The sequence below is a fragment of the Amphiprion ocellaris genome, chromosome 14 (assembly GCF_022539595.1).
Source record: "Amphiprion ocellaris isolate individual 3 ecotype Okinawa chromosome 14, ASM2253959v1, whole genome shotgun sequence".
In the NCBI taxonomy this organism is placed as follows: domain Eukaryota; kingdom Metazoa; phylum Chordata; class Actinopteri; family Pomacentridae; genus Amphiprion; species Amphiprion ocellaris.
Window position 1 is genome coordinate 4,431,096 of NC_072779.1, and position 25,314 is coordinate 4,456,409.

The 25,314-nt window shown below is 38.4% G+C and overlaps 3 protein-coding genes across 9 annotated transcripts in view; 2 read left to right on the forward strand and 1 right to left on the reverse strand.

Moving 5' to 3' along the window:
* The first annotated feature begins 262 nt into the window (after positions 1 to 262).
* ppp2cab (protein phosphatase 2 catalytic subunit alpha b) lies at positions 263 to 15,145 on the forward strand. The gene is made up of 7 exons (XM_023293195.3): positions 263 to 590; positions 10,595 to 10,804; positions 10,890 to 11,063; positions 11,190 to 11,279; positions 11,506 to 11,667; positions 12,045 to 12,163; positions 14,340 to 15,145. The coding sequence occupies exons 1-7, from the start codon at positions 489 to 491 to the stop codon at positions 14,410 to 14,412; spliced, it is 930 nt and encodes a 309-aa protein (XP_023148963.1). The 5' UTR covers positions 263 to 488; the 3' UTR covers positions 14,413 to 15,145.
* Positions 15,146 to 16,931: 1,786 nt separating this feature from the next.
* On the forward strand, positions 16,932 to 22,398 carry skp1 (S-phase kinase-associated protein 1). Its single transcript, XM_023293201.3, has 6 exons — positions 16,932 to 17,091; positions 17,718 to 17,817; positions 17,920 to 17,993; positions 18,959 to 19,102; positions 21,433 to 21,573; positions 21,655 to 22,398. Exons 2-6 carry the CDS (start codon positions 17,721 to 17,723, stop codon positions 21,688 to 21,690), a joined length of 492 nt encoding a protein of 163 aa, XP_023148969.1. The 5' UTR covers positions 16,932 to 17,091; positions 17,718 to 17,720; the 3' UTR covers positions 21,691 to 22,398.
* Positions 22,399 to 22,467: 69 nt separating this feature from the next.
* The window catches only part of tcf7 (transcription factor 7), a 117,586-nt gene continuing 114,739 nt past the window's right edge, over positions 22,468 to 25,314 (reverse strand). For 4 of the 7 annotated variants that reach the window (XM_055017311.1, XM_055017312.1, XM_055017313.1 and 1 more), the window contains one exon: positions 22,468 to 24,549. In XM_055017311.1, the coding sequence (XP_054873286.1) occupies positions 24,135 to 24,549 (415 nt within the window). In that variant the 3' untranslated portion in view covers positions 22,468 to 24,134. Of the gene's footprint in view, positions 24,574 to 25,314 lie in introns of all 7 variants that reach the window. The other 3 variants (XM_055017315.1, XM_055017317.1, XM_055017316.1) reach the window with 2 other exon arrangements.

Below are 25,314 nucleotides of genomic sequence, written 5' to 3' on the forward strand. Positions count from 1 at the left end.
TGTCAGGAGGGAACTGTTTTTATATATATTGCTTTAAATGGACTGAACCTAATGTATTAAAAAAAAAACTATGTAGAGTAAAAAGAAAAACAAAAGTGCTTTGTTCTTTTTTGAAAGCGATGAAGACTTTTTCAACAGCTCATATGTAGATATGTGTACGTGCGTCTAGTCAGCAACGCCGCTTTTATTTTGAAGGTCTCAACCGGAGCTGCGGCGTAGTACCGCGGAAGGCTCGACCAGAACTACTTTCCAGGGTGGATCACCAATTGACGCCTCTCCCTCCCTCCGTTCAGCTTCAATTCCGTCAAATCATAGTTGATCTGGCAGCCAGCGGTACATGCGTCGTTTATTGGGAGCGCAATTAGCCTCTGCTGTGGCCGCTTTCTGAGGTCCGGAACGAGGGAAAAGAACATCTGGAAGGGTCGCCGCTTCACCGAAAACTAGCAAACGAGTCTTCAACCGCGACAACGCAAAAAAACCCCACAGAAATGGACGAAAAGGCGTTTACGAAAGAACTTGACCAGTGGATCGAGCAGCTCAACGAATGCAAGCAGCTGTCTGAGGGACAAGTGAAAACACTATGTGAAAAGGTGAGATATAATTTTTCCTGTAAATTCCTCTCTTTACTCCAACTTAGTCCCAACGTCTTGTCCCTGCTCACCGCCGCCTTCCAGACATTGTTAAAATGGCGTCTATAGTGTACATTTCACTGCGCGGTGCGTGGATTTGACCAAAATTCCGAGTGGTCAGCGACTTTGTTTGAGGCCGTTTGAGCGGTTTCCTGTACAAAATTTTGGGGGGTAATAAATACGAGTCACTTGTTGTGGGTTAGAGAGGGTTTGGCGGCCAGACGGGATTAGACTTGGTGTGAATTCAAGTCACATACCACATTTACAGCCGCTCATTGACTCTGTCAGTGGGACTGCAGCATCTCTGTTAGTTAGCTCAGACTGGCTGCTCCATTTAGCCTCATATGTTCCGTGTGGAAACAGTTCACCTGCTGGTAAATAAACCTTGACCTCCAGTTCAACCACTAAAGTAGTTATGAGCAACGTTTGGAGACTCTTTCTGCCTAGTTGAAGCGCTGTTGGTACATATTTGCTGTAAAGGTCGTTCAAAAATGAGGCTAAAATAAGACACATTAAGCTAAAACTAATACAATACTCCTGCAATACATCCTAAACCAAGGGTGTCAAACATGCGGCCCTCGGGCCAAAATCGGCCCTCCAGAGGGTCCAATCCGGCCTTTAAAGGGCCCTCAAAGTGTAAAAATTACAGAGAATGCAGTAACTACTAATTGTAAATTTGTAAAACCATAAATCTAAAACAATTTTTAGACCTTGACGAGTTGTTTTGATCATAAAGTAAAATACTAGATTGCTAGTTTTGTCTTTTTAAAAAAAAGTTGTCTTGTTTTTGTTGTTTTTTTATCTGACATATAGTTTGTCTTATATTTTTGTCGTTTTGTTTTTTTTAATCGTTTTGTGTTTCCTTTTTGTCTCAGTTGTGTTTTTTGTCTCATTTTTGTCATTTTGTGTTGCTTTATTCATTGTTTTGTGTATCGTTTTTGTGGTATTGTTTTACGCTTTTGTTTTTTTGTTGTGTTTGTCCATTTTTTTGTTTCTTTGTAACTTTTTTGTCTAATTTTTTGTCACTTTTTGTTTTGTTTCGTGTCATTTGCCTCATTTTTTCCATTTTGTTTCTTGCTTTTATTGTTTGTGTCTCATTTTTGTAATATTTGTCTTGTTTTTGTTGTTTTTTGTCTTTTTAAAAGTACAATACTATATGGTTCAGTTCCAGATGACTAAACATTTTGTGTCTTTGTAGAGCCTCTGTAAGTTGTAATGTTTAAATGATAAACTTAGGGATCATATGGTTGAAATTGAACTTAATTTTCTTCAAAAATTTCAGGTTGTTCATCATGTTTTGCAAAAAAAAATTCCTTTTATGTGAACATACTCAGAATGTAAGTTTTTGCACTAAAACAATGGCAAACATTTGAAGTTGTGGTTATTTATAGGTTATTATGCTGTGATTTAACTGGTCCAACCCACCTGAGAACTAAAATGAGTTCGATATCCCTGTCTTAAACCCTTTATTCAGGTCATAATGTTGAGCTAGTGTTGGAAAAAAGTGTTGTTTCAGCTGTTTGAACTGAGCTGAAGAGCTGCAACAATTAACCAATTAGTTGTCAACAGTTTAGTTAATCTCTAGCTATTATTTCTGATCAGTTTGAGCAGTTTGTAAAGAAAAATGTGAAAATTCTTTGATTTAAGTTCGTCAAAGTTGAATATTTTCTCATTTTTCTACTCCTCTGTGACAGTAAACTGAGCATCTTTGGTTAGTGGACAAAACAAGTTATTCTGATTGACATTTCTCACCAGAAAGCAATCAACAATGCAAATAGTTGTTAGATGTAGCCCTTCTATACTACCTTATTGACAGTTTTTTTCCCCATTATTGTGTCCATTTATACCACTGAAGGTTGGCTAAATGACAGATACACCTCTCTGTTTAATGCAGTTCACTTCTGCAGCCCTTAACATGACCATAAATTTGATTCAACTCAAAGCATTCCAACATTCTAACTGTGATTAAAGTAAGATTTATTGTACAACTGTCGCAGGTTTACCAGCGTTTCACAAAAAATGCCAACTTGGTGTATATGACGTCTGATTTCTGTGCTTATCTCACAGGTGGTAAAAAGAGTGGTATGTAATCTTTGACCCATGTCCTTCATCTAGCTTTTCATTTACTTTTGCAGCCAATAATTAGTTAAAATGACTTCTTTACTAGGCAGTCAATGGACAATTTTTAAACTTAAACATGACATTTTATGGTTTACAAACCTGTTGTCAGCTCACTGAGCTTTTTAAACAATTTACAAGCGATTGCATCTTTCTGAGCGGTGAACTTGAACTTGTCGGACTATTACAGTTATTGTAATTCAAGTGGAATACGTAACTTGTACATAATATGCTCTGACTGATTACAGGCTAACTGATTCTGCATACTTTTGTGGTCTGAGCTGCAGCTTAACCCCAATCTCTCCTTCCGACGTCAGCTGATTTCCAGCTCTAAATGTCTGAGCTAGAAGGAAAAGAATACCCTTAAACTCTTGTGGTGTTGACTGTTTCTTGCATTTTTTTGAATAATTAATTAAAGCTAGATCCTTTTTACCTGTTGAAGATTTATGTTTTCCAGAAAGTTAAACATCCCTTATCCAAAGGGTTCTTTATACTGTTTCTGCCTTACGTCATGGTCCATTTTTATGCTTCCACTGATGGAGAAATCGACACGTCTGCCTCTGATTATTGGATGTCAGTGTGAGAAATCCTGACTCTACACCAGTGTATGGTGGTGTAGATTTCTGTTTTTTCTTTAAATTCAGATTTGCTGTTTCTAGAGGCTACATTTGGACACGTTTTTCCAATCTCCATTTACTGGATCTGTTCTTCAATCTGTAGTGCAGCTATGTCCTTCTTGGTTCCTAAAAGGACACAAAACAAGTCCCACTACCATGTTTGGAGTGATGTGTCCTGAAGGTTAAGAATGCAATATTCTCAAGTGGCTTGTTAATCCCAGTATTTAACAATGTTGTACTGTGTGTCCCGATCCCAAAATGGGATCTATGCAGTCAGAAGTGCTGTTGGTTCAGGCTCTGTTTAGCTCTGCATATGCAAATGTATATATTTTCAAAATTGATATCTTGTTGTGCCATCTATCATTTGTCATTGCGGGTAGCTTGGGAGAAAAAGTCTTTTTCTTTTTGAATTTGCAGCCCTTTTTTCAGCTCATATGCTTTTGACATATTTCTGCCTCCATCTGTCTTGGAAACAGATTGATCGGCAGACCCTGTCGACAGTTGTCAGACATCTGTTCACATGCAGGAACTGCGCATGGTGCTGTGTTTCTTCTTTCCTGTTTCCTCCCCTAGTGCAGCAAAGATGCCGTAAAAGTAGCCGAGAGGAAAAAGGAAAGGTAAAAATCTCCTCACCCCTGAGGCTGTGTCATTGTTACAGTTCATAAGAGCTCAGCTGCTGCTAACTTCTTTCTACCTGCTTCCATCCAATCGTCCCCATGTGAATTTTTGTTAATATATTCAGCTGAATGCACCTACACAACATCCTCCCCGATTTAAAAATAGTCAAGGATATGATTGATTTTGCGTTGCATCGCCAGCACTACCAAAGCCTTTGTTGCTAAGGGGATCAGAGTGTGTGACTCAGGATAGCACTGTTCACTGTGACTCAGAGAGCGGCCGTCTCTGTTTTGGGATGTACGGGGGTGTGAAGGAATGGGATGTGCTGTGTAATCTGTCCTCGGTCTTTCTCTTTTCTGCTCAGAAAAAGACTGGACACATCAGAGTTCTTGTCCTGTGTGGCAGAGAGGAGGGAATACTTCGAAGCTTTGTCTCGTTTATCACAATCTCTGCACATTTTTCAGTTTTCGGCATTGCAGTTACGTCCCCGCTGTCAAGGCCCTGGATGTGTTTTGTAAATGTTGTTAGTTTACAGAGGAGTGAGGTCATCTCTTTGATCGTTTAATCATTTTAAACCTAGCACCCAGTGCTCTGCTTGCTGGAAATTGGTTTTATGTTTCTGTCAATTATATGGACATAATTTAATTAATGCATAACACATGCCCCATACAGAGACTTACCCTTTTCATGACCTTTTGTTTGTTTCCTCTGTTCAAAAGTAAACCTGCTGAGGGTTACATAACATTTCAGACATGGTTTCTGTACTTCTGTATTGTTTACATCTTATCTAATTTAATCCCTTCATGAGGCACTGTTTACTAACCAGTAAGGCTTAGTTTAATTAATCTAAAGTTTCGAGTTAGGTGAATCATCTTTTTAATGCCACGAATGAAACTAAAACCCAAAGAGTGATGTAATATTTTGGTTATGTAGCAATGGTTGCCCCATTTCTTGGAGCAGAAGACTTCTGCATGACCTTTGTCTATGTCAAACCAGTTTCATGCAGCCAGGCGGGCTTTGTTTGCCAGCTGAGGTCACCGATTTACTCAGAAAAATGAGTCAGTCAGAAAGGCTGTTTCAAAGGAGGATTTGTTTTCCCATTATAGTAAATTTTCAGCATTTTATTCCAAAATAGTTTCACAGAATAATCTCTTAGCAACGATAAAAATGGATGTCAAAAACACAGACGTGAGTGCAGTCAAGGCAAAAGGTAGTTAAATGCCTTTCAGCAGAAATGGGGGGCTGTCATAGTAGAAATGCTGACGAAATCCGACACAATCTGCCTTCATTTTGCTGCCAATTTCTGTGTGTTGTCGTGTTGGTGTCAGCAGAATGCTTAACTTTTAATTACCATAAACATCTTAAGTGAGGTCATCTCTTGTGTTTGTAGTCTGGCCTTGTTGTTGAGGTTAATTCGCCCTAAGTTGTCTGCAGGAGAACCTTTGGCTGCGTTTAACTCACTTTAATGGGATTATATTGCGGCAGCCGGGAAAACGCTGACTTCATTTCTCAACACTCGGCTAAGCAGTTTGTTGACTGTGTGACGGCTGACATCTTGGGCAGAGCTGTAATCTGTAGCCGAGCCTCCCTCTTCGCAGGCCTCGCCGTGGCATTTCTGCTACAGGTGTGGTCCGTACTTTGGGCAAGGTGCTTATGTAAGCGGTGCCGTCATCGTTTTCATTCACAGCTGGGCTGGTATCCACGATACGCGCCGTCTCGAGGATAAACTGTTCCCTTCCACACCCTGTGTTTTAGGGTTTTTGCTAAATCCAAGCTTAAATTGGGAGTTATGAAAAAATTATCTTGGTGCCAGTAGCAGCAGGTCACACTGTATTAGTTTACTCCACTTTTATGTAACATTTGATTAGATAGAACTTAATCCTGCATGAGGTGTTATTGTTTTCTGGCATATTCTTAGTTACGTTGCCATGGTTACGTGATCATAACATGATATCTTGTAAAGGAAATAGACTGTTGCTGATGATGATGTAGTGAAAGAACACATTTTAATGAGATCCAAACACCACAACAACCAGGAATAAAGGATCATAATGACATTCATGCTGAGTTTGTAGTGAGAGACGTAAAATCAGCTCAGTGTAGCGTACAGAGAGAACACGTCTGTTCGTCAATTTAGGACACAGAGGTGACATGTGATGCTTCATCGAACATATTGCACATACATTAGAGGGTAAGGTTACAGAGTTGAAGGCCCTATACTGTGTCATGAGCTGACGAAGCAACCAGTGGAGAATGTCACTATGAATTCTGGGTAGTAGGTTGAAGGAATAGCACTTAAAGATACTGTATTTGATTAGGGTTTTCAAATTTTGTTTAAATCTAATGTCTGATGTAGTGTTTTTTTAAGTAACAGTCATTAGTGATAAAATGATTTCCAACAAAGAAAAGAGACAGAAAAGGCTCAATAGTTGGCTTTCAGTGACAAATCTATACATTTGTAGCTAAACATTCTCTGTTTTTTAGTTTCTGACCTTCCCTTTAGCCCAGGGGTGTCAAACATGCGGCCCGCGAACCAAAACTGGCCCTTCAGAGGGTCCAATCCAGCCCTCAAAGTGTAAAAATTGCAGCAAAGACATTAACTGCAGATTGTAAATTTGTAAAACGATAAATTTAAAGCAATTTTGAGACCATAACAAGTTGTTTTGATCATTAAGTAAAATACTAGATTGCTCATTGTTCTTTTGTCGCTTTGTAACTTTGTTGTCTAATTTTTTGTCTCTGTTTTGTTTTGTCGTTTGTCTCATTTTGTTTTTGTTTCTCGCTTTTGTCATTTTGTGTCCCGTTTTTGTCGCTTTTATCTAATTTTTTGTCTCTTTGTTTTGTCTTGTGTCGTTTGCCTAATTTTTTGGTTTTTTGTTGTATTATTTTTGTCATTTTGTGTTTTGCTTTATTCGTTCTTTTGTGTAGCATTTTTGTTGTTCTGCGTTGTTCGTCTGTTTTTTGGTCGTTTTGTTTCTCACTTTTGTTGTTTTGTGTCTCATTTTTAAAAATATTTTGTCTTGTTTTTGTCTTGTTTTTTTGTCTGACTTTTGTCATTTGTGTCATGTTTTTGTCGCTTTGTTTCTCGTTTTGCATTTTTTTCTCCATTATTTAGAGGTTATGTGTTATGATTTTTATTTTCTGGCCCTCTTGAGATCAGATTGGGCTGAATGTGGCCCCTGAACTAAAATGAATTTGACACCCCTGCTTTAGCCCCTGTGTTACCAAACCCATGACAAAAATAAAAAAGTGCATGGCTGGTTAATGACTTTCCTAATGGCCATGTGCATTTTCCACATAATGATTAGCTATATAAAGTCCATCTAAGCCATAAAGTGAAATAAATTGATGTTGCACTTAATTATAAATATGAAATTATTCGAAAGGAAATTAAAAGGTGGGTCATAAAGAGGATCCCAGTGCATGTTTGTCGGCTTATTACACTCTCTCACATCCTTTTATTTCCTTTCATTTCACTCAGAGTAATTGAGATCGGGCAGAATGGGATGAAAATATATTGCTGCTCCACTTTTAATGCAGCCCATCCAGAATATTCTCTCAGGCTTAGTGAGTCAATTGCGTTAGAGATAGAAGCTCTGGTCAATCTGTCATCCAGAGTGCAGAGACTGAAAGGCCACATGGCGGTATGGGCACGTGGAGCGAGTGTATAATATAGGTCAGCATTGTGCAGTGTTGCAGCTCTGGCCCGGTCACTCTGGGTTTGTCTCTTTCTGTCCCATCTGTTGGTGACAGGCCAGCTACAGCGCTCTGTCAGTGTCAGTCCTCTCTTCCTGTTGCCGTGCTTTTTAAGGGCTACTCAGAACTGACAAAATACAGTTTGTGATGGGAATGGGAGGAGACATATTTCCCCAAATTGAATCGAGAGTAGCTTTCAAAGAGTCAGAGCACAACATCTTCTGCTCTTGAGTCTATCGTCGCCATTCTCCCTTTAATTTTGCAGATGTTTTCGTTTCTTGCTTTAGTGCGTCAGATATGTCCGGTGGTCACTAGGCTCGGGACATTTTTCCCCTCTCAGCCCGAGGATTTGTTTGCTCCAAAGCTTCTTAAAAGGGCTCATCCAGCTGACTGACCCCTGAGTCAGACCGGCCTGCCAAGCTAGACTGACTCCAGGAATAGGCCTTGTTGTGGGTCTCCACATTTAGTATTTGAACTGTTTAAAGCAGAGGTGTCAAGCTCATTTTAGTTCAGGGTCAATATTCAACACAATTTCATCTTAAGTGACCAGTAAAATCACAGCATAATTACCGATAAATAGCAACAGCTCCAAATTTTTCCTTTGTTTTAGTGCAAAAAAGTACATTCTGAAAATATTCACATTTAAGGAACTATCTTTCTGAAAAACATTATGAACAACCTGAAATTTCTTAAGAGTAGTAAGTTCAATTTCAACAATATTATGCCTCAGTTTATCATTTACACATTACAACTTCCAGATCACAGAGTGTCTACAAAGGAACAAAACATTTAGTCACAGGTATCTGGAACAGAACAATGTAGTATTTTACTATGAAAAAGACAAAAAATAACTAAATATTACAAAAATTAGACACAAAAAGATTAGACAAAAGTGAGAAACAAAATGACAAAAAATGGGACAAACAACATGAAACAAAACAAAAAAATGACAAAAAATTTGACAAAGAAGTTACAAAAATGGACAAACAAGACAAAAAATGAAAAAAGTGTGAAACTACGACAGAAACGATACACAAAACAATGAATAAAGCAAAGCAGAAAATGACAAAAAGGAGACAAAAAACACAAGCAAGACAAAAAAGAAGCGCAAAACAAAAACATGAGACAAAACAAAAGCCAGACAAAAAACTACATACAAGACAAAATATTACAAAAATGAGACACAAAATGACAAAAGAACAATGAACAATGTAATATTTTACTTTAGGATCAAAACAACTTGTCAAGGTCTAGAAATTCTATTTAATTTATAGTTTCACAAATTGCAGTTAATGTCTTCTTTGTAATTTTTACACTTTGAGGGCCGGTTTGGACCCTCTGGCGGGCCGCTTTGGGCCCACAGGCCGCATGTTTGACACCCCTGGTTTAAAGCTTTCCGCTATTTTTAATTTTGTGATAATTTTCATGCACCTGCTTATTTTAAAAATGATCAACAGACTCAGAATTTATATGCATGAAATAAGATAATCTGTCCTGAAATCCACGGAGGTCGTTGTTTAAACGAATCCAAATGATGCCAAATATACTGCATCAGCTGACTCTCTGCATATTTCGAGTAGTTCTCCGTGTGTGACTCTGTTGTTTGCATTGAATGCGACAGCAGTAAGCAAGCGTTTCCTCTGAGAGCGCTAGCTGGAGGCCACACACTGAGTCATACACTGCAGCAGCGAGGTTTCACAGTGATGTCTGCTGAGAACGAACTGGGTCCAAAAAAGACACATTTTTCACACTTCTACTTTTGGGCGTAGCGGTTGACTGTTGTGTTGCCACAATACTTCTGGCTACAGTTGAGTACTCGTAAATGAATAATCTGTGTTTCATCTAAAAATACTGGCAGCCATTCAGTTTCTCTGCTCTGTTTTCGCCTCACACAAATTGATTTTAGGAAATGTTGTGGTGTCAGCAGAGCTGCTTTTCTGAGCATTGCAGGACAGATCTACAGGAAACTAAAAGACACACACACAGAAGGTCAAATTGACCCATTTAAAATTTGAAAATGTGGGGAAAAAAAGTATATTTTCACAGTAAAACTTCTGGTATCCACATTTTCAACATTTTGGGGAAATTTTTGAACATTTTTTGGTGGGAAAAAAGAAATGCTAAAAAAACTGTTTCTTAAGAACATTCACTAAAAAATCAACCAAAATCCAGCGAAAGTCGCTGGATTTTGGTTGATTTTTACGTGAATGCTCTTCAAGAAAATATTAGAAGTTTTACTGATATATATGTAATCACTTTAGATATTTTTAAGATTTTTTGGAAGATTTTTACTCATTTTTTTGAAAATATTTGCAAGAATTTTCTTGGCAAATTTGGGAGGTTTTTTTTTTTTTTTTAAGATAAAACTTTTAGGGGAAACTTTTAGGGGATTATTGGAATTTTTTTCCTGAAGGTTTTTCAAATTTTCAGAAATTTGGGGAATTTTTTGCTGAATTTTCAGATTTTTTTCAGACAAGAAAACACTATTTTTTGGTGCCTATAAATGAAGACAACAGGAGGGTTAAAATCCTTGGCGAGATTATGGTGATGGTGTTGTCGCTGTGTAGTGTCTTCCTTTAGACCCCACAGAAACTGACGTGGAAATTATACAGTGATGTTGGCTGGAAATCGCCCTTTCCTGAAAAGATAGAGAACAAAGAAGGACGTAGAAAATTACAGCACATGAAGCATGTGATTACAGGATCTCAGCGGGTTTTCCTGCATTTGATTGAGCCAAACGGTTGCAGGATTAAAATTATGTATGTAATAAGCTGCACTGTATTTTAGAGTGGCTCATCCTGGCTTTTGAGATTTTTCTAAGCCCCTTGTGTTTCACTTTGTAGTAATTATTTTTTCATTCTTCAATACATGAATTGCAGTTAAATTGGTGTTGTTTTTTTTTTCTCCTTTCGACAGGCAAAGGAGATCCTCACGAAGGAGTCAAATGTCCAGGAGGTGAGATGTCCGGTGACGGTGTGTGGTGACGTGCACGGCCAGTTTCATGACCTCATGGAGCTGTTCAAGATCGGAGGAAAATCTCCAGACACAAACTACTTGTTCATGGGAGACTACGTGGACAGAGGGTACTACTCCGTGGAAACCGTCACTTTACTAGTAGCACTTAAGGTAAGCGATGGTTTTAAAAAAACTCTCCTGCATTTGACTCGCTCTGAAATGCAAAAGTTAACTTACGGATGTGTTCGTGTTTCAGGTACGCTTCCGAGAGCGCATCACAATCCTCAGAGGGAACCACGAGAGCAGACAGATCACACAGGTGTACGGCTTCTATGACGAGTGCCTAAGGAAATATGGGAACGCCAACGTTTGGAAGTACTTCACAGACCTGTTTGATTACCTCCCCCTCACTGCCTTGGTAGACTCCCAGGTGGGCATTTCTGAGACGGAAATATGAAACATTATGTTCTATGAGAATTAATTGCTTTGTGGAATGAATCATATACATTAGATTAGTCAAGGAATAATGGTTAGGTGATAAAAATGTTCCCTGCAGATTTTCTGCCTTCATGGAGGCCTGTCACCGTCCATAGATACGTTGGATCACATTAGGGCTCTGGACCGTTTACAGGAAGTGCCACATGAGGTAAAAATGGCTTTTAAATGTGTCTATAATTTTCATTATAAGCAGGCTCGTGGGCAGAAATGTCCAATTAAATACTGCAAATGACAGAAAATGGAAAGATATTTGACATAACTACCTGATAATTAGAGCCAATGTTCAGTATATTTGCAGTTCAAACTTGATGATTGCTGTAATAAATAGCAGGTTGCTGTTACCTTGTTAACCTGCTCGTCCTCATCCTCTGCAGGGTCCCATGTGTGACCTGCTGTGGTCAGACCCTGATGACCGCGGTGGCTGGGGCATCTCTCCTCGAGGAGCTGGCTACACATTTGGTCAGGACATCTCTGAGACTTTCAACCACGCCAACCGCCTCACACTGGTGTCCCGTGCCCACCAGCTGGTTATGGAGGTTTGTGTTTATATACAGTTCATTTAGTGTGCATGCATATTGTATATCTGCTGTCATTTAGTCGAGGAAAGAAAACTAGGTTTACATCAACTGGCCACAGCTGCAGAATGATCCAGCAGTCTGCAGTTTCACAGAGTTAATATGAAACTAAATACAGCAAAGAACCTTCTAATGATTGCTGGTTAAGTGACAAAGTGGCTGTTACAGTACATGGACTCTCCAGACTCTCTAGTAGCTAAATTAGTGGTGGGAAAAGTCCAGTTGAAACCATTACTGCTACAGAAGACACTTAAACTTGTTTATTTTAGATTTGCACTGTATTAGCACTTTTCCCTGAATTATACATCCCCGGTTAATAATGCATCTCCTCCCTTCAGGGATACAACTGGTGCCATGAAAGGAATGTGGTGACAATATTTAGTGCTCCCAACTACTGCTACCGCTGTGGCAACCAGGCAGCTATCATGGAACTAGACGACACCCTCAAATACTCCTTGTAAGTACAGAAAAAAACTGCATTTGGTGCAGAAGCTCCACCTACAACAAATGCAAAATGTGTTAGACAGACACGGTCACATCTGGAACGCATTACCAAACGAAATTTATGTTAGCAGATTTAAAAACTTTTCCAGTGAAAGCTAGGTACTGGCTGAAAGAACAACAAGAATGTACCCACCTATGACCTCTATGAGGTCTGAATGACTGTGGATTGTGTCATTGTGTGTGTCTGTGTGTGTGTGTGATGTAGTTTGTAATCTTGTCTGTGCTGTTTTTATCGGTGTTGTTGGTACTCTGTCCACTTTTACTGAAAAGCCCAACCATTGACGAGAGTTGAAAATTAGCTTCATGCTATACACTCTAACACAGGGATGTCGATCTGATTTTAGTTTAGGTTCCACATTCAGTCTGATTTGATCTCAAGTGTACCGAACCAGTAAAATCATAACATATTAACCTATAAATAACCAACACTCCAAATTTTCCTTTGTTTTAGCGCAAAAAAGTGCATTCTGAAAATGTTCACATTTAATGAATTATCTTTTTACAAAGCATCATGAACAACCTGAAATTTCTTAAGAAAAATTAATTCAATTTCAACAAAATGCCTCAGTTTATCATTTCCACATTACAACTTTCAGATCACAGTTTATCTACAAAGACACAAAACATTTAGTCACAGCTATCTGGAGCTGATGACGTAGTATTTTACTTTGATCAAAACGACGCAAAAAGACAAAACAAAAACAAGACAAAATATTACAAAAATGACACACAAAACAACAAAAATGAGACAAACAACAAAAAACAAAAGCAGAGACAAAAAATAGACAAAAAAAGGACAAAAGCAACAAAAACAAGACAAAATATTACAAAAATGAAACACAAAATGACAAGAACAATGGATCTAGTATTCCAGTATTTTGCTTTATGATCAAAACAACTTGGTTTGGAAATTATTTTAGATTTATAGTTTTACAAATTAATAATTTGCAGTTAATGTCTTCTCTGTAATTTGTACAGTTTATAAAATCGTCCTGTGGGCCGGATTGGACCCTCTGGAGGGCCGGTTTTGGCCCTCGGGCCGCATGTTTCTCTTAACAACCAGTCTCCGTCATATCTTAAAGACCTGATAGTACCATATTACCCTAGCAGAACTCTTCGCTCTCAGACTGCAGGCTTACTTGTTGTTCCTAGAATCTCTAAAAGTAGAATGGGAGGCAGAGCCTTCAGTTATCAGCTCCTCTCCTGTGGAACCAGCTCCCAGTTTGGGTTCGGGAGGCGGACACCCTCTCTATTTTTAAGACCAGGCTTAAAACCTTCCTTTTTGACAAAGCTTATAGTTAGGGCTGACTGGGTGACCCTGACGGGGTGAGCTGGTGTTTTCATTTGCACAACTGACTTCCCCTCTTGACGTCCCTTTAGTTTGCCCCTAGTTATGCTGCTATAGGCCTAGACTGCTGGGGAACCTCTCTGGATGCACTGAGCCCTTCTCTAACTACCTATGTATTTACTATATATACCATTATTGCATTACATTCACTCTGTTTCTTTCTGTGTCCTTTCTCCGAGTGTCCCTGGTCCCAGAGCTGGATGCTGGATGCTTCAGATGTGTGGCTGTGTTTTATGGTCCTTGTGTCCCACCCCCCCACCTCTCTATCTCTACCCCTCTATCTGTATCCCTCTATCTCTACCTCTACCCCTCTATCTCTACCTCTCTACTTCTTCTGTCCCTCTCAACCCGCCCGGCCAGCAGGCAGATGGGTCCCCCCACATTAGAGCCGGGTTCTGCTCGAGGTTTTTTTCCCTGTTAAAAGGGTGTTTTCCTTGCCACTGTCGCCTTTTGGCTTGCTCTGGGGGTCAGGCATATGGGTTCTGTAAAGCGTCTCGAGACAATTTGACTGTAATTGGCGCTATATAAATAAAATTTAATTGAATTGAATTGAATGTTTGACACCCCTGCTCTATATGCAATACATCAGATGTTTTCTATGTTAATTGCATGGTCCCTGATCAAATAAACAAATAAAAATGTAACTTTGTCAGTGTCTAAAAGCTGAAGCTCTGCATCATTAGTTGTTTTGTTTTTTTAATGAAATTGCACTGTGGCATCATTGTGTCTACATATAGCTTCAAAATAATCAAACTCTCCCTTTTCTGCTCCTTCTATCCAGTTTGCAGTTTGATCCGGCGCCTCGCAGAGGGGAGCCTCACGTCACCCGCCGCACCCCAGACTACTTCCTGTAAACTCCGACCTCCGACCCTTGTACAGTTGAGTCCAGTATTGCCATGATATACGACTTTCAACCGATACCAATGAGCGGGAGGGTGGGGGACTAGGGGGCTACACAGCAGTGCACATTGTATATCCACACAAAGACCTATTTAAGCATTTAGCAACAAAAAAAAAAAAACAATGTCTGTGTCTATGGATGGACCAAAAGATGTGTGCCATAATCATTACAATATTCATTGCTGAGGACTTGTATTCAAAATCTCCCCCACTATATAAAGCAACAGTGATGTTTAACTTCCTTCTCCTGTAAATGTGTAGCTGGACTGAATGGCACCGTGGTCCAAGACAAAAAAAATTTGCTACTTCAAATGCGGCTGTTTGAGTCCCACGCGCCATGGCTTCTATCGATTAGATCTGATTATGATCTGTTTGCACTTTTGTAAATTTAAAGAAATGTAACATATGTCAGAAGATAAAAAAAAAAGATTTCACACTACAAATGTTCTTTCTTTTTTCCTTTTTTGATTTTTTAAAAATAAAGCCCCCATCAGGCAACTTTACACAAGGTTTTTCTTTGTCCTGTTACTTTTAAGGAAAACCCTTCTTATGCAGTCACCCAGCTTGGTGTATATGAGTGACAGATGATGGAGTGTTCATCCACATCAACTCACCAACTCCCTCTGAACTTACAGAATCTGTATTAACCAAACTATTTGAATAATAAAGACAAAGGTGGCTTCTTGACTTGACTGTGCTGCTTTCTTTCTCGTTTTGATGAAGATGACAGCTACTGTAAGAGTTTGAGCAGTGAGCACTTGAACGCGCCATGGAATCAACTGGAAAGGATTTGAAATAAGGAAAAAGGCGCCACACCATGGTAGTTTGAATTACTACAATATAAACAAGTGAATTAAAAACAGCGATGAGCGTCATGCAGAAAGACTTGAAGCTTATTTTCCGACACAAAAGTATATTGGACAAAACGAGCTTTAGTTAATAATAATAACAATAATAAAATCTTTATGCTTGAATTAATATTTACAAAAGATTACAGTATAATAGCTCATTACAGCATATAAATGGCTTAGTAATAAAAACTATAGTTATGGTATTGTTGTAAAAAACGTTTTCATTACCATTATGAATAACATGCTGTACATAAACCTGTATGTAGTGATAAGCACAGCATCATTTAAACATCTTAAATACAGCTAGAAATATTTGAGACCTAAATCTGAACAATTATATACATTTTATTTTTAATTGCAAATAAATTTTTTTAGTAGTTTGTGCAATTTATGATACTATTGTGATTTTTTAAGAAGAAACATCTTTGATTACCATGTGTAATATATTAATTTCCTTTGCAATATTACAAATTTCCCTTTTCTGTGCAATATTTATTATCATGTGTAATAATACTTTACTATCTCAGAATTATTTCTGGGATTACTTACTGCTTTTTTTTAAATCTACTAATTTAAATTTTTAATAAATAATTTTTTGTTATAAAATTATTTTCTGAGCAATATATTAATTTCTGTGCAATATTTTTTTTTGGTGAATATTGCCAATATTCTTTCCATCTTTTTTTTCATCTGCACTTATTCTTATTTTAAATATCTAATTTTTTTGATATAAAATTATTTATTTTCTGAGCAATGTATTAATTTTCTGTGCAATATTACAAATTTCCTTTTTTTATGCAATATTTATTATCATGTGTAATATTACTTTACGATCTCGGGATGATTTCCAGTATTACTTCCTGTTTTTTTCAAAATCCATACTTATTTTATTTTTATCATCTTATTTCTATTTTCTTATTAAATAATTTTCTGAACAATATCTCGGAATAATTTCCATTAGTACTTCCTGCGTTTATTTTTTTATCTGTATTTATTTTTATTTTTAGAATCTTATTTTTATTTTATTAAAATATTATTTTCTGAGCAATATATTAATTTCTTGTGCAGTATTGTAAATTTATTTTTGTGCAATAATTATAATCATGTGTAATATTACTTTACTATCTCGGAATTATTTCCAGTATTACTACCTGCTTTTTCAAAAAAAAAAAAATCCGTACTCATTTTTATTTTTAGTATCTTATTTTTTTGTTAAATTTTTTTTCTGAGCAATATATTAATATATAATACATAATATATATTCCTTTTTGTGCAATATTTATTATCACGTGTAATATTACTTTATTATCTCGGAATTATTTCCAATATTCCTTCATGCTTTTTTTTTAATCCGTACTTATTTTTATTTTCAATATCTTACTTTTTTTTGTTATAATTTTTTTCTGAGCAATATCTGGAACAATATTTTCCGCTGAGGTTAATAAAGTTTATTTTAAATTGTATTGAAAATTCAAAACGTCACCAGGAAGAAACTGCCTGCTACTGCTACATTGGACGTGAATATCTTAATAATTTGACGTTATGGGCCTAGTTTAATTAAAATCTGCTAGACATACAGGAAAAGCAGCCTTCATACGGTCTCCTCCTCTTTCCGTTGGCGTCTTACTAAAAAAAAAACGTCAGCCTCCGGGCGGCAGCTCAACACCACCAGGTTCATCCAGACACTTCCAGCCGCCGTCGGGACCTCAGCGTCTGTAGGGCACTGCTGTTGACTACAGAGGAAACTCACCTCTGGATCTGCGATTTCAAAAAACATTTACGGTGGGTGACTTCACAAAGCGAGTGCACCTTTTCTTTATTCATCTTGTTTACTCGTTTATACCATTTGTTTGAGTAGCCTCCATGTTGTTGCTAAGAGGCCTCGCTGACATCGCAAGGCGCTAACGTCTATGCTAGCATTGTGCATGGTAATGCTAGCTGCCCGGTTAGCTTTCTGTTTAACCTAAATTGCGTGGCTGTTGTATTAGTAAAGAAACAAGCATTTATGAAGTGTTTATGTGCTAACGAGCATTCCGTTTAGTTAGTTGCCCAACGGCAAGCGGGCTAAGTGGCTAGCATTGCCGTCGTTTAGGTAGCTAAATGTATCGTTGGCTAGCTCGTAGCTAACGTTCTCTGTTTAGCTGTTTCTGCTAACAACAACGCTCGTGAAGCTAACGTTAACTTCTGTTTATATTCGTATAAGGTTTGTAGAGGCACACCGTTGTTGTCGTGGAGTGTTTAACTGGCAAGGTGTCAACTAACCGTCACGTCTATATGAGCTAATGTTAGCTAATTAAAGCTACTTGACGTTGAATAACAGGTTTCCGCAGTTAACGTGAGCTCGTTTAATTATCAGCTGTGTGTCAACCTGTTATTGTGTGTTTAATAATCTTTGCTCCTTCCTACAGATAATGCCTACAATTAAACTACAAAGCTCTGATGGGGAAATCTTCGAGGTGGACGTTGAGATAGCCAAACAGTCTGTCACAATCAAAACCATGTTAGAAGGTATAGCTTTCAACTTACTTTTGCATCTATTTTGTGACCCTGACATTTTCACATATTCGTATACTACAGAGTGATATGTGATGGTCATTGATTCTTTGACAGATTTGGGGATGGATGATGAAGGAGACGATGACCCAGTTCCCCTCCCGAATGTCAATGCAGCCATCCTCAAGAAGGTAAAGAACATAAAAACACACACATTTCCACAAATGTGTGCTAAAATAGACAAGGGGTTTTGGATTTGTGGGTTGATGGCTAAGTTCACTTCTACTATTTTAGATTAAAGTAGGTTTTCTGCATATAGACTGATAGATTTTATGGTGGTAACATGTTTAACTTGGGAAACGGGTTCTAATGAAGAAACTTGGTCTTACATCTACACACATCTTACTGCAATTAAGTGGGTTTTTTTTTTTACTCATGCTTCAGCAAATAAGAATAAGTTGATTGCTGAGAATATACTAAACACACACACTTAAATTCGTACGTTGCTTTAAAATTGCAAGCTTTCAATTGTTTTAATAGTCTACAGTTACTGATTTAAACAGAGTGGACACAATATCTGAAATGCTTTTTAATTTCTTCCGAATCTGAGCAATATAACAGCTAGGAGGTGGGCCTAAAACTGCCAAGTATATATGTTGTTTGTGTTTGTATCTAAGATCTTGCTGTACATGCCGTTTGTCTCATTTTGCCCTTGTCTGTGATGCTGTTGTTTTTGCCAGCAAACCGACTAATCACATTTATGGGAGCAGAGCAATGTGATGGTCTGTTTGTTTTTTTGTTTTCCTCAGCTCAAGCTCATTCTTGAGTTTCAGACCTGCAGTTATTAAAACAAGACTCTTCTGCTTATAGGAGGACCTTGAACCCATGCTGATCATTCCTAATTTGAAAAAATAGCCGTCAAACAAAAAGCCCTAGTTTCATGAAATTTGGACTGATAGTTTCTGTGCAATCAAGCTGATAGACAGAAATACAAATAAGCAAGCAGACAGACAAACAAATGACTCTGGAAACACAAAACTGAGGTGAAGGAACTCTTTAAATACGGTGTTTAGACCTTTGCACAGTTTTACAAGCAGGGCTGGTGGATGCCGTTCATGTTTTGGTTGCTTTGTTAAAGCTGTGTGTTTTGCCTCAGGTGATTCAGTGGTGCACCCATCACAAAGATGACCCTCCTCCACCTGAAGACGATGAGAACAAGGAGAAGAGGACAGATGACATTCCTGTATGGGACCAGGAGTTCCTCAAAGTGGACCAGGGCACCTTGTTTGAACTCATTCTGGTAAATACATTTTACAGATTGTTAAATTTACAGTCTATTGACCGTCTTGAGTTCCTTGGAGGTGGACGATAACCATAAACACAACTGTTATGTTCCAAACCTCATCCCACACCTGAATTTAGGCAGACTTTATTGATCCCCAGAGGGAAATTCTGTTGTTACAGCAGCTGGATATTTATATTATTTAAACAGAAACAAAAAGTTAATATTGATACAGACAATATTTTTCCTTAGAATGGAGTTTTTTTTTTTTTAATTTGTGATGAAATTTGGTCCCCTAAAAATGCACAGACACACAGAAGAATGGTGTTTCCTAACTAATGGTTTGAAGTTATTCACATAAGAAAAACAAACACTGTTCGCTTCAATTTTTTCACATTGTCCTGTTTTTTTTTTTTATCTGAAAAAAATGACATGGTTTGCAATTTTTACATCCTCCCATATTTCTATATTATTACGTTTTAGTTTAATAAACAAGCCTCGGTACTGTGTCGAAACGTAAACAGACGTTTAATAAACAGAACAGCAATGTTAAGAGTTTCTTAGTTTGGTGTAACTGACAGAAGTGGCTCTGACAAATTTAAGTCTATTGTTGGTCAGTTTGAAGCTGCATCCTTTCAGATCGGTCTTGCAAATGTTAATCTATATACATTATATGTACCTTTTGTAGCTGGTAGAATTAGTTTAGGGGGAAAACAAAAATCTCCTGTATACTTGAACTCTCTCTCTGGAGTCCCGATCCAAAGTGACCCATCAAGTTGCGGATTTTGTACGAATGCATGAGAGGTCTGTTTCCTCTGTTGCTGTCCTTTCCTGGGCTCTTGTTTATTTCACCGAGGTGGTTTCATTTGGTTACCAGATAAATGTTGCTTAGCAACAGCTGGAAGATTGGTGGTTTGGGCAACTGCTGTAATAGAGGCAGGGATTTGAATGGTTGTGCTTTGAGGTTGAGCAGGCCCAGCATGTGGAAGGTAACCTAAGCAGTGCTTAGGAGGGATTGGGAAATGGGTGTTGGTGCTTCTGTGTGCTTCCAGGATGTGAAACACAAGTCGTCGTGTCAGTAACTTGAGTTAATTAGCCCCCCTCTGGCTGTGTGAATGTGTTTACAAGCACAAAACCAGAGGATGCTGGAGAGGTGGGGGTTTAGAGAAACTCTGCAAGTGCTCCTGTGCCAACTGAAAAAGAAAATAAGACTTTCAGTGATCAACAAGTGATGTTTGTAAGGTTAATTTGCTGCTGCTGGATATGAGTTTACTGGAACGCAGTGGGAGTTGATGTTTTGTTTTCTGTGTTTAGTCTCAGAAATGTCAGTCAGAAATGGAGCCGGGAATTTAAAGATCACAGTGAATAGCAGTATTTTAGTCACTGTGGGCTCAATGTGAAATCCTGCACCTCTATAGAAACGGAACCAAAACTAGAAGTAGGGGGAACTCATCCTTTGTACAGTTAGAATGTCATAAATCATGATTACAAAGGTAGATTTTCTTTGATGACTTATTTTACAAAAATGTGAAAACCTGAAATCAACATATAGAACAGTAGTTTCCATGTGCCCACAGGTGTTACTAATACTGAAAACAATATTTATTTACTTAGATATTTAATTTGTTTCCATATTTGTGTCCTGTCTGTTCAGGCCCGGATAATTTAGGACAATCTGTTAAATCAAAGTCTTCATGTATATTCACCAACTTCTAGTCTCCAGATTTCATGCTTTGAACAACATTTTGTTTTGGAAAAAGATGACGCAAATTATCAGAAAATAATGGACGTCAACAGATATTAATGTAATTACAAATAAAAAATCTAAAAATCCAGATCCGGTTGAGTTCATAATATGTAATTATAGACTGCGATTGGTCAGATATGTGCATCTGTGTAAACATGCTGAAGCATTGCGATAATTGTTCCAGCCGGTCGGTTACAGTTGCCCAAAACTGCATGTTTTTAAAGTGGCCGACAGGCTGGACCAGGTGGAGGAGAGCTGGGTAAGAGGGAAACGCATATTCCAGCAAAAATGGCTAGAAAACATGGATTTCAGAGGATGACTACAGCCTGTGGGTGGACAGGGGTGGTTTCCGGATTCAGAAAAAGTGAAATGTAGGGACAGTTTTCATATAAAAATCCTCTTTTACAAAAAGCCAAACCCGTGTAATTTGTTGAGTTCATGGTCGTGGCATTAAATTTTTACATTATAGCATTGAAATGGCATTAAACAGCATTAAATTTGACTGGCTGATTTCTGCAGAAACCCTGTACTAAGGTGTGAGTGAGTCCTTGCTCTCTCTTCCTCCGCTACTCTTCATGTCTCTGTTGTTCTTTCTGTTCAGGCCGCCAACTATTTGGACATCAAAGGCCTGTTAGATGTCACCTGCAAGACAGTGGCCAACATGATCAAAGGCAAAACCCCGGAGGAGATCAGGAAGACTTTCAACATCAAAAATGATTTCACAGAGGAGGAGGAAGCCCAGGTACTTAGTCCACGCCGTCACCTGCCAGGAAATAAACATCTGCATCGCTTCAGAAGCTCATCTGTCCTCTTCTGTCCGCAGGTACGCAAAGAGAACCAGTGGTGTGAAGAGAAGTAAAGGGGAAGATCCTGCCAACACTACCACACTGAAAAGGATTGTCCCTGCTAACTGGTTGCACTGGCTTTTGTTCATACTTGTTAATATTTACATTTAGTATATTTAGAGCCACATCCCCCCCCCATCACTGTCCCTTCAGTTCTGTATACCAATAATAGCATGACCATTTTAACTTGCCTGTGTGGTGTCATTAATTTAAAACTAAGAAGCTCATTTCTGTTTCCACACACTCCTGTTGTGTATTGACATGAAAATAAACAGTCCTGGTTTCACGGCTTCATGCCCTTAAACATTCAAGGACAGTCCTTTCAGATTTTCCCACTTATTAATCGCTCTAGTTGTTGTTTTTTTTTTTTTTTTTTTTTACTGGACATGTTTGTTTTATTTTAGGTTAAATTGAATAAATAAAATGGCTTTTTTGACAATGGAAAACGCAAGGGTGAATACTTTATTTTTGCTCTGTAAATGTATCCGTTTTGTGAAACCATGTTAAGAGGAGCGGTTTATAGGAAAAGTGAAGTATGAGGTAGAGTGTTTTTTTGCATAACGTTCCTTGGACTCGAAGTACTTGTGTGTTTGTCACACAGCGTTGGGTAACTCGTTCCTAATTCATGTTGTATTGAATAGGAAAGTTTTCTCAGATGAGCTCTGATGCTGGTTTTTGGGATGATCGAACGTTGAAGGAGTAAATAAAACCTATTAAATGGATGCTGTCTGGGCTTTTTGTGTAGCTTTTTTTTTTTAAACTAATTGTGTCACAGCTCCGGTAGACAGACAAGATATTCAAAACACTTTATTACATCAAACAGAAAAAAAACACAAGTAATACATCAGAGGCGTTTCAAAAATACAAAAAGACATCACTGAGGTGTTTCCGCTACTGACCTGAACATCCTCAAATGAAAAGGTTTCTAGCACAAGAGCGCTCTCTGCTGGAGGAAAACACAACTTGCTGTACAAAAAGCTCAACCTACACTTTGACCACAGAGTTGTAAGCCGAGTTCGAAGCTGCGAGCAGAACGGTAAATTAAAGCCTTTATTTTTTTTATTTTCTGATTTAAAATGTCTGTTACATTAACGTTGGAACATGCACCGATTGAGAACACAAGATATAGTTTGTTGAACGCTGCTGCAGTAACACTTGACATTAAAAAAAAACAACCAAAAAGGACACACAAAATGTATTGCTTTCAGAAATGGTAGAAACTAAAACAAGCTCATTTTTTTGGTCATTAACTGTTTTTTTTAGTTTAGTTTTTTTTTTTTTTTTTTACATAAAAACATAGAAAAATTTAGTTATAATATAAAACTTTACAACACAATGCAATATAATAGTACCCATTTGGTCTCAGATTAGTTTGTCGAGCGGAAAAATGTTCAGTCAAAAGGAAAACAGCCAAGAGACTTTTTCTTCTTTAAAATTAAAAATAAAACAACACTCTTCTTTGAGGGTTTCCCCGCCAGCAAAACATCTGACCTTAAAAAACCAAAAAAAAACCCCCCAAAAATTAGGAGAAAACACAACAAACCGGACGATGAAGCCAGAGATGAAGAGCCTGAAAGTGCCTAAAAGAAGTAACTTGAGAATTTTCGCTGTAAAAATATTTATTTTTTTGTTGTCAAAGAAGCTGCACATGTAGGTATAAATGTTTAAAAACTGAAAGTGAAGTCAGACTGGTGGCCAGATAAAAAAAGAAGAAGAAGGGAATGGTGTCTCCTGGAATGTGAGGTTCTGCTGGTCAGGTTGGGTGGTTGTTAGTCTCTGCTCCCCTTTCATGGTTTTTAATGGACATGATACGATGTGTAAACGGCAGCCTTATAGTGATATGTAAAGGAGGAGGAGGGTCTCTTTTTGTGAATATGGACTCTTGATAGTCTTGATTTTTCATTAAGAGCTTATTTGCCAAACAGTTGATTGTCATGGAGGTCGAAAAACAAAAAAAAGCATCAAATTTGCTATTGAATTATTTGTAAAACTACTCTGAGGCTGAGCTTTCCACGAGGCAAAAGTAATGGCGTTGGCTCAGTTTAACTGCAGCAGATGGAGCCAAAGAACCACAGATTTTTAAAGAAATTTTCTTCTTGGGCTCCACTTAATTTTGCCTCTGTGTGAGCAGGACTGTGTGGTCTGGAGCTGGCAGGTTTTCAGTCACCAGTTCAGGGGCTGGATCCCTCAGATTTGCTAGAAAAGGAGACAAAACTGAGCCAAAGTGGTAAAATGTGCCAAGATACTATAATTAAACACCAATCTAGGGAACGTATGAATTTGATGAGGATTTTTGATGTGCAGAACTACAGACTGGAGCATCCAGCCTCTGAACTGAGACTACAGCCTCTTTTATCAAAAATAAGAAACCAAAGTGGTGCTGCTGTGAGGGAGGTGATGATCTTCACGGCTCTGGAGGAGGCGGGAGGCGAGCTGGGGGGGAGGATGTGAACACTGATCACTGAGTCTCTGATAGCACTTTGAGGGAGAGTCCTGCAGCCTTGGCGGCCGACAGCGCCGTGGAGCTGCTGTTGGTCTGCCTGCTGGACAGTTCCAGGTGTGTGTGGGCCGGTTTGGCGGCCAGCTGACGGAGGTCGCCGCGCTTGTTGGCGGTGGACTGCTCCGGGGGTAAGCGTGTTGCGTGTGAGCGCGGCGTGTGCGGGGACAGGGAGAGGCATGTCGGGGGGGAGGTGGGCGGCGGCGGGGAGCAGCCGGGGGAGGGAGGCCGCTGGTAGAGGAGGCGGTGGTGGTGGTGGTGGTGGTGGTGGCGGGAGGGAGACGGGGACGGGGGAGAGTCTATAGCACTTAGATCTGAAGAAGTTGGGCTGGGGCAGCCTCCTCCTTGAAGGTAGCGAATGCACTTCTTTTTCCTCCTAGGAACAGTCAGAGAGAGTTATCTGTGAATAAAGTGTGGATGGTAAACGTCAGCAGGCTTCAGTGGAGATGCAGCATTCACACTGAGGTACATGAACACAAATGATCACAGTGAACAACAGACGAGTATTAGTGGCGCTCTGTGGGTAGCTGGATGTGAATGAAACCATTCAGAAAACACCACAGACCCATTCATCCGGTCGGAGGCTCATGAATCCAGTTTGTTATTTAACCCTCGTGTCGTCCTGCGGGTCAAAATTGACCCGTTTTAAAGTTTGAAAATGTGGATTTTCACAGTGAAAACTTCCACATCTTCAACATTTTTGGGAAATTTTTCAACATGTTTTGGTGGAAAAAAAGAAATTTTAAAAAAATGTTTCTTTAAGAACATTCAGAAAAAAATCAACCAAAATCCAGCGATTTTCACTGGATTTTGGTTGATTTTTTTCTGAATGTTCTTAAAGAAAATATTAGAAGTTTCACTCATAAATATGGAATCACTTTAGATATTTTTAGGATTTTTTTGGAAGATTTTTATTCATTTTTTGAAAATATTTACAATTTTTTTTTGATTTTTTAAATTTTATTTCTTGCCAAATTTGGGGGATTTTTTTAAAAATAAAACTTAAGGGAAACTTTTAAGGAATTATTGTAATTTTCTTCCTGAAGGTTTTGCAAATTTTCCGAAATTTGGGGAATTTTTTTGCAGATTTTTTTGGATTTTTTTCAGACAAGGGAACAATATTTTTTGGTGCCTGTAAATG

Excerpts from the sequence above, each read along its gene's own strand:
- ppp2cab (XM_023293195.3), top strand. The coding sequence starts at position 489 with ATGGACGAAAAGGCGTTTACGAAAGAACTTGACCAGTGGATCGAGCAG. Across the intron at positions 11,668-12,044 it reads CCCACCAGCTGGTTATGGAG|GGATACAACTGGTGCCATGA; the intron begins GTTTGTGTTTAT and ends TCCTCCCTTCAG. Across the intron at positions 12,164-14,339 it reads GACACCCTCAAATACTCCTT|TTTGCAGTTTGATCCGGCGC; the intron begins GTAAGTACAGAA and ends CCTTCTATCCAG.
- skp1 (XM_023293201.3), top strand. The coding sequence starts at position 17,721 with ATGCCTACAATTAAACTACAAAGCTCTGATGGGGAAATCTTCGAGGTG. Across the intron at positions 17,994-18,958 it reads ATGCAGCCATCCTCAAGAAG|GTGATTCAGTGGTGCACCCA; the intron begins GTAAAGAACATA and ends GTTTTGCCTCAG. Across the intron at positions 19,103-21,432 it reads CCTTGTTTGAACTCATTCTG|GCCGCCAACTATTTGGACAT; the intron begins GTAAATACATTT and ends CTTTCTGTTCAG.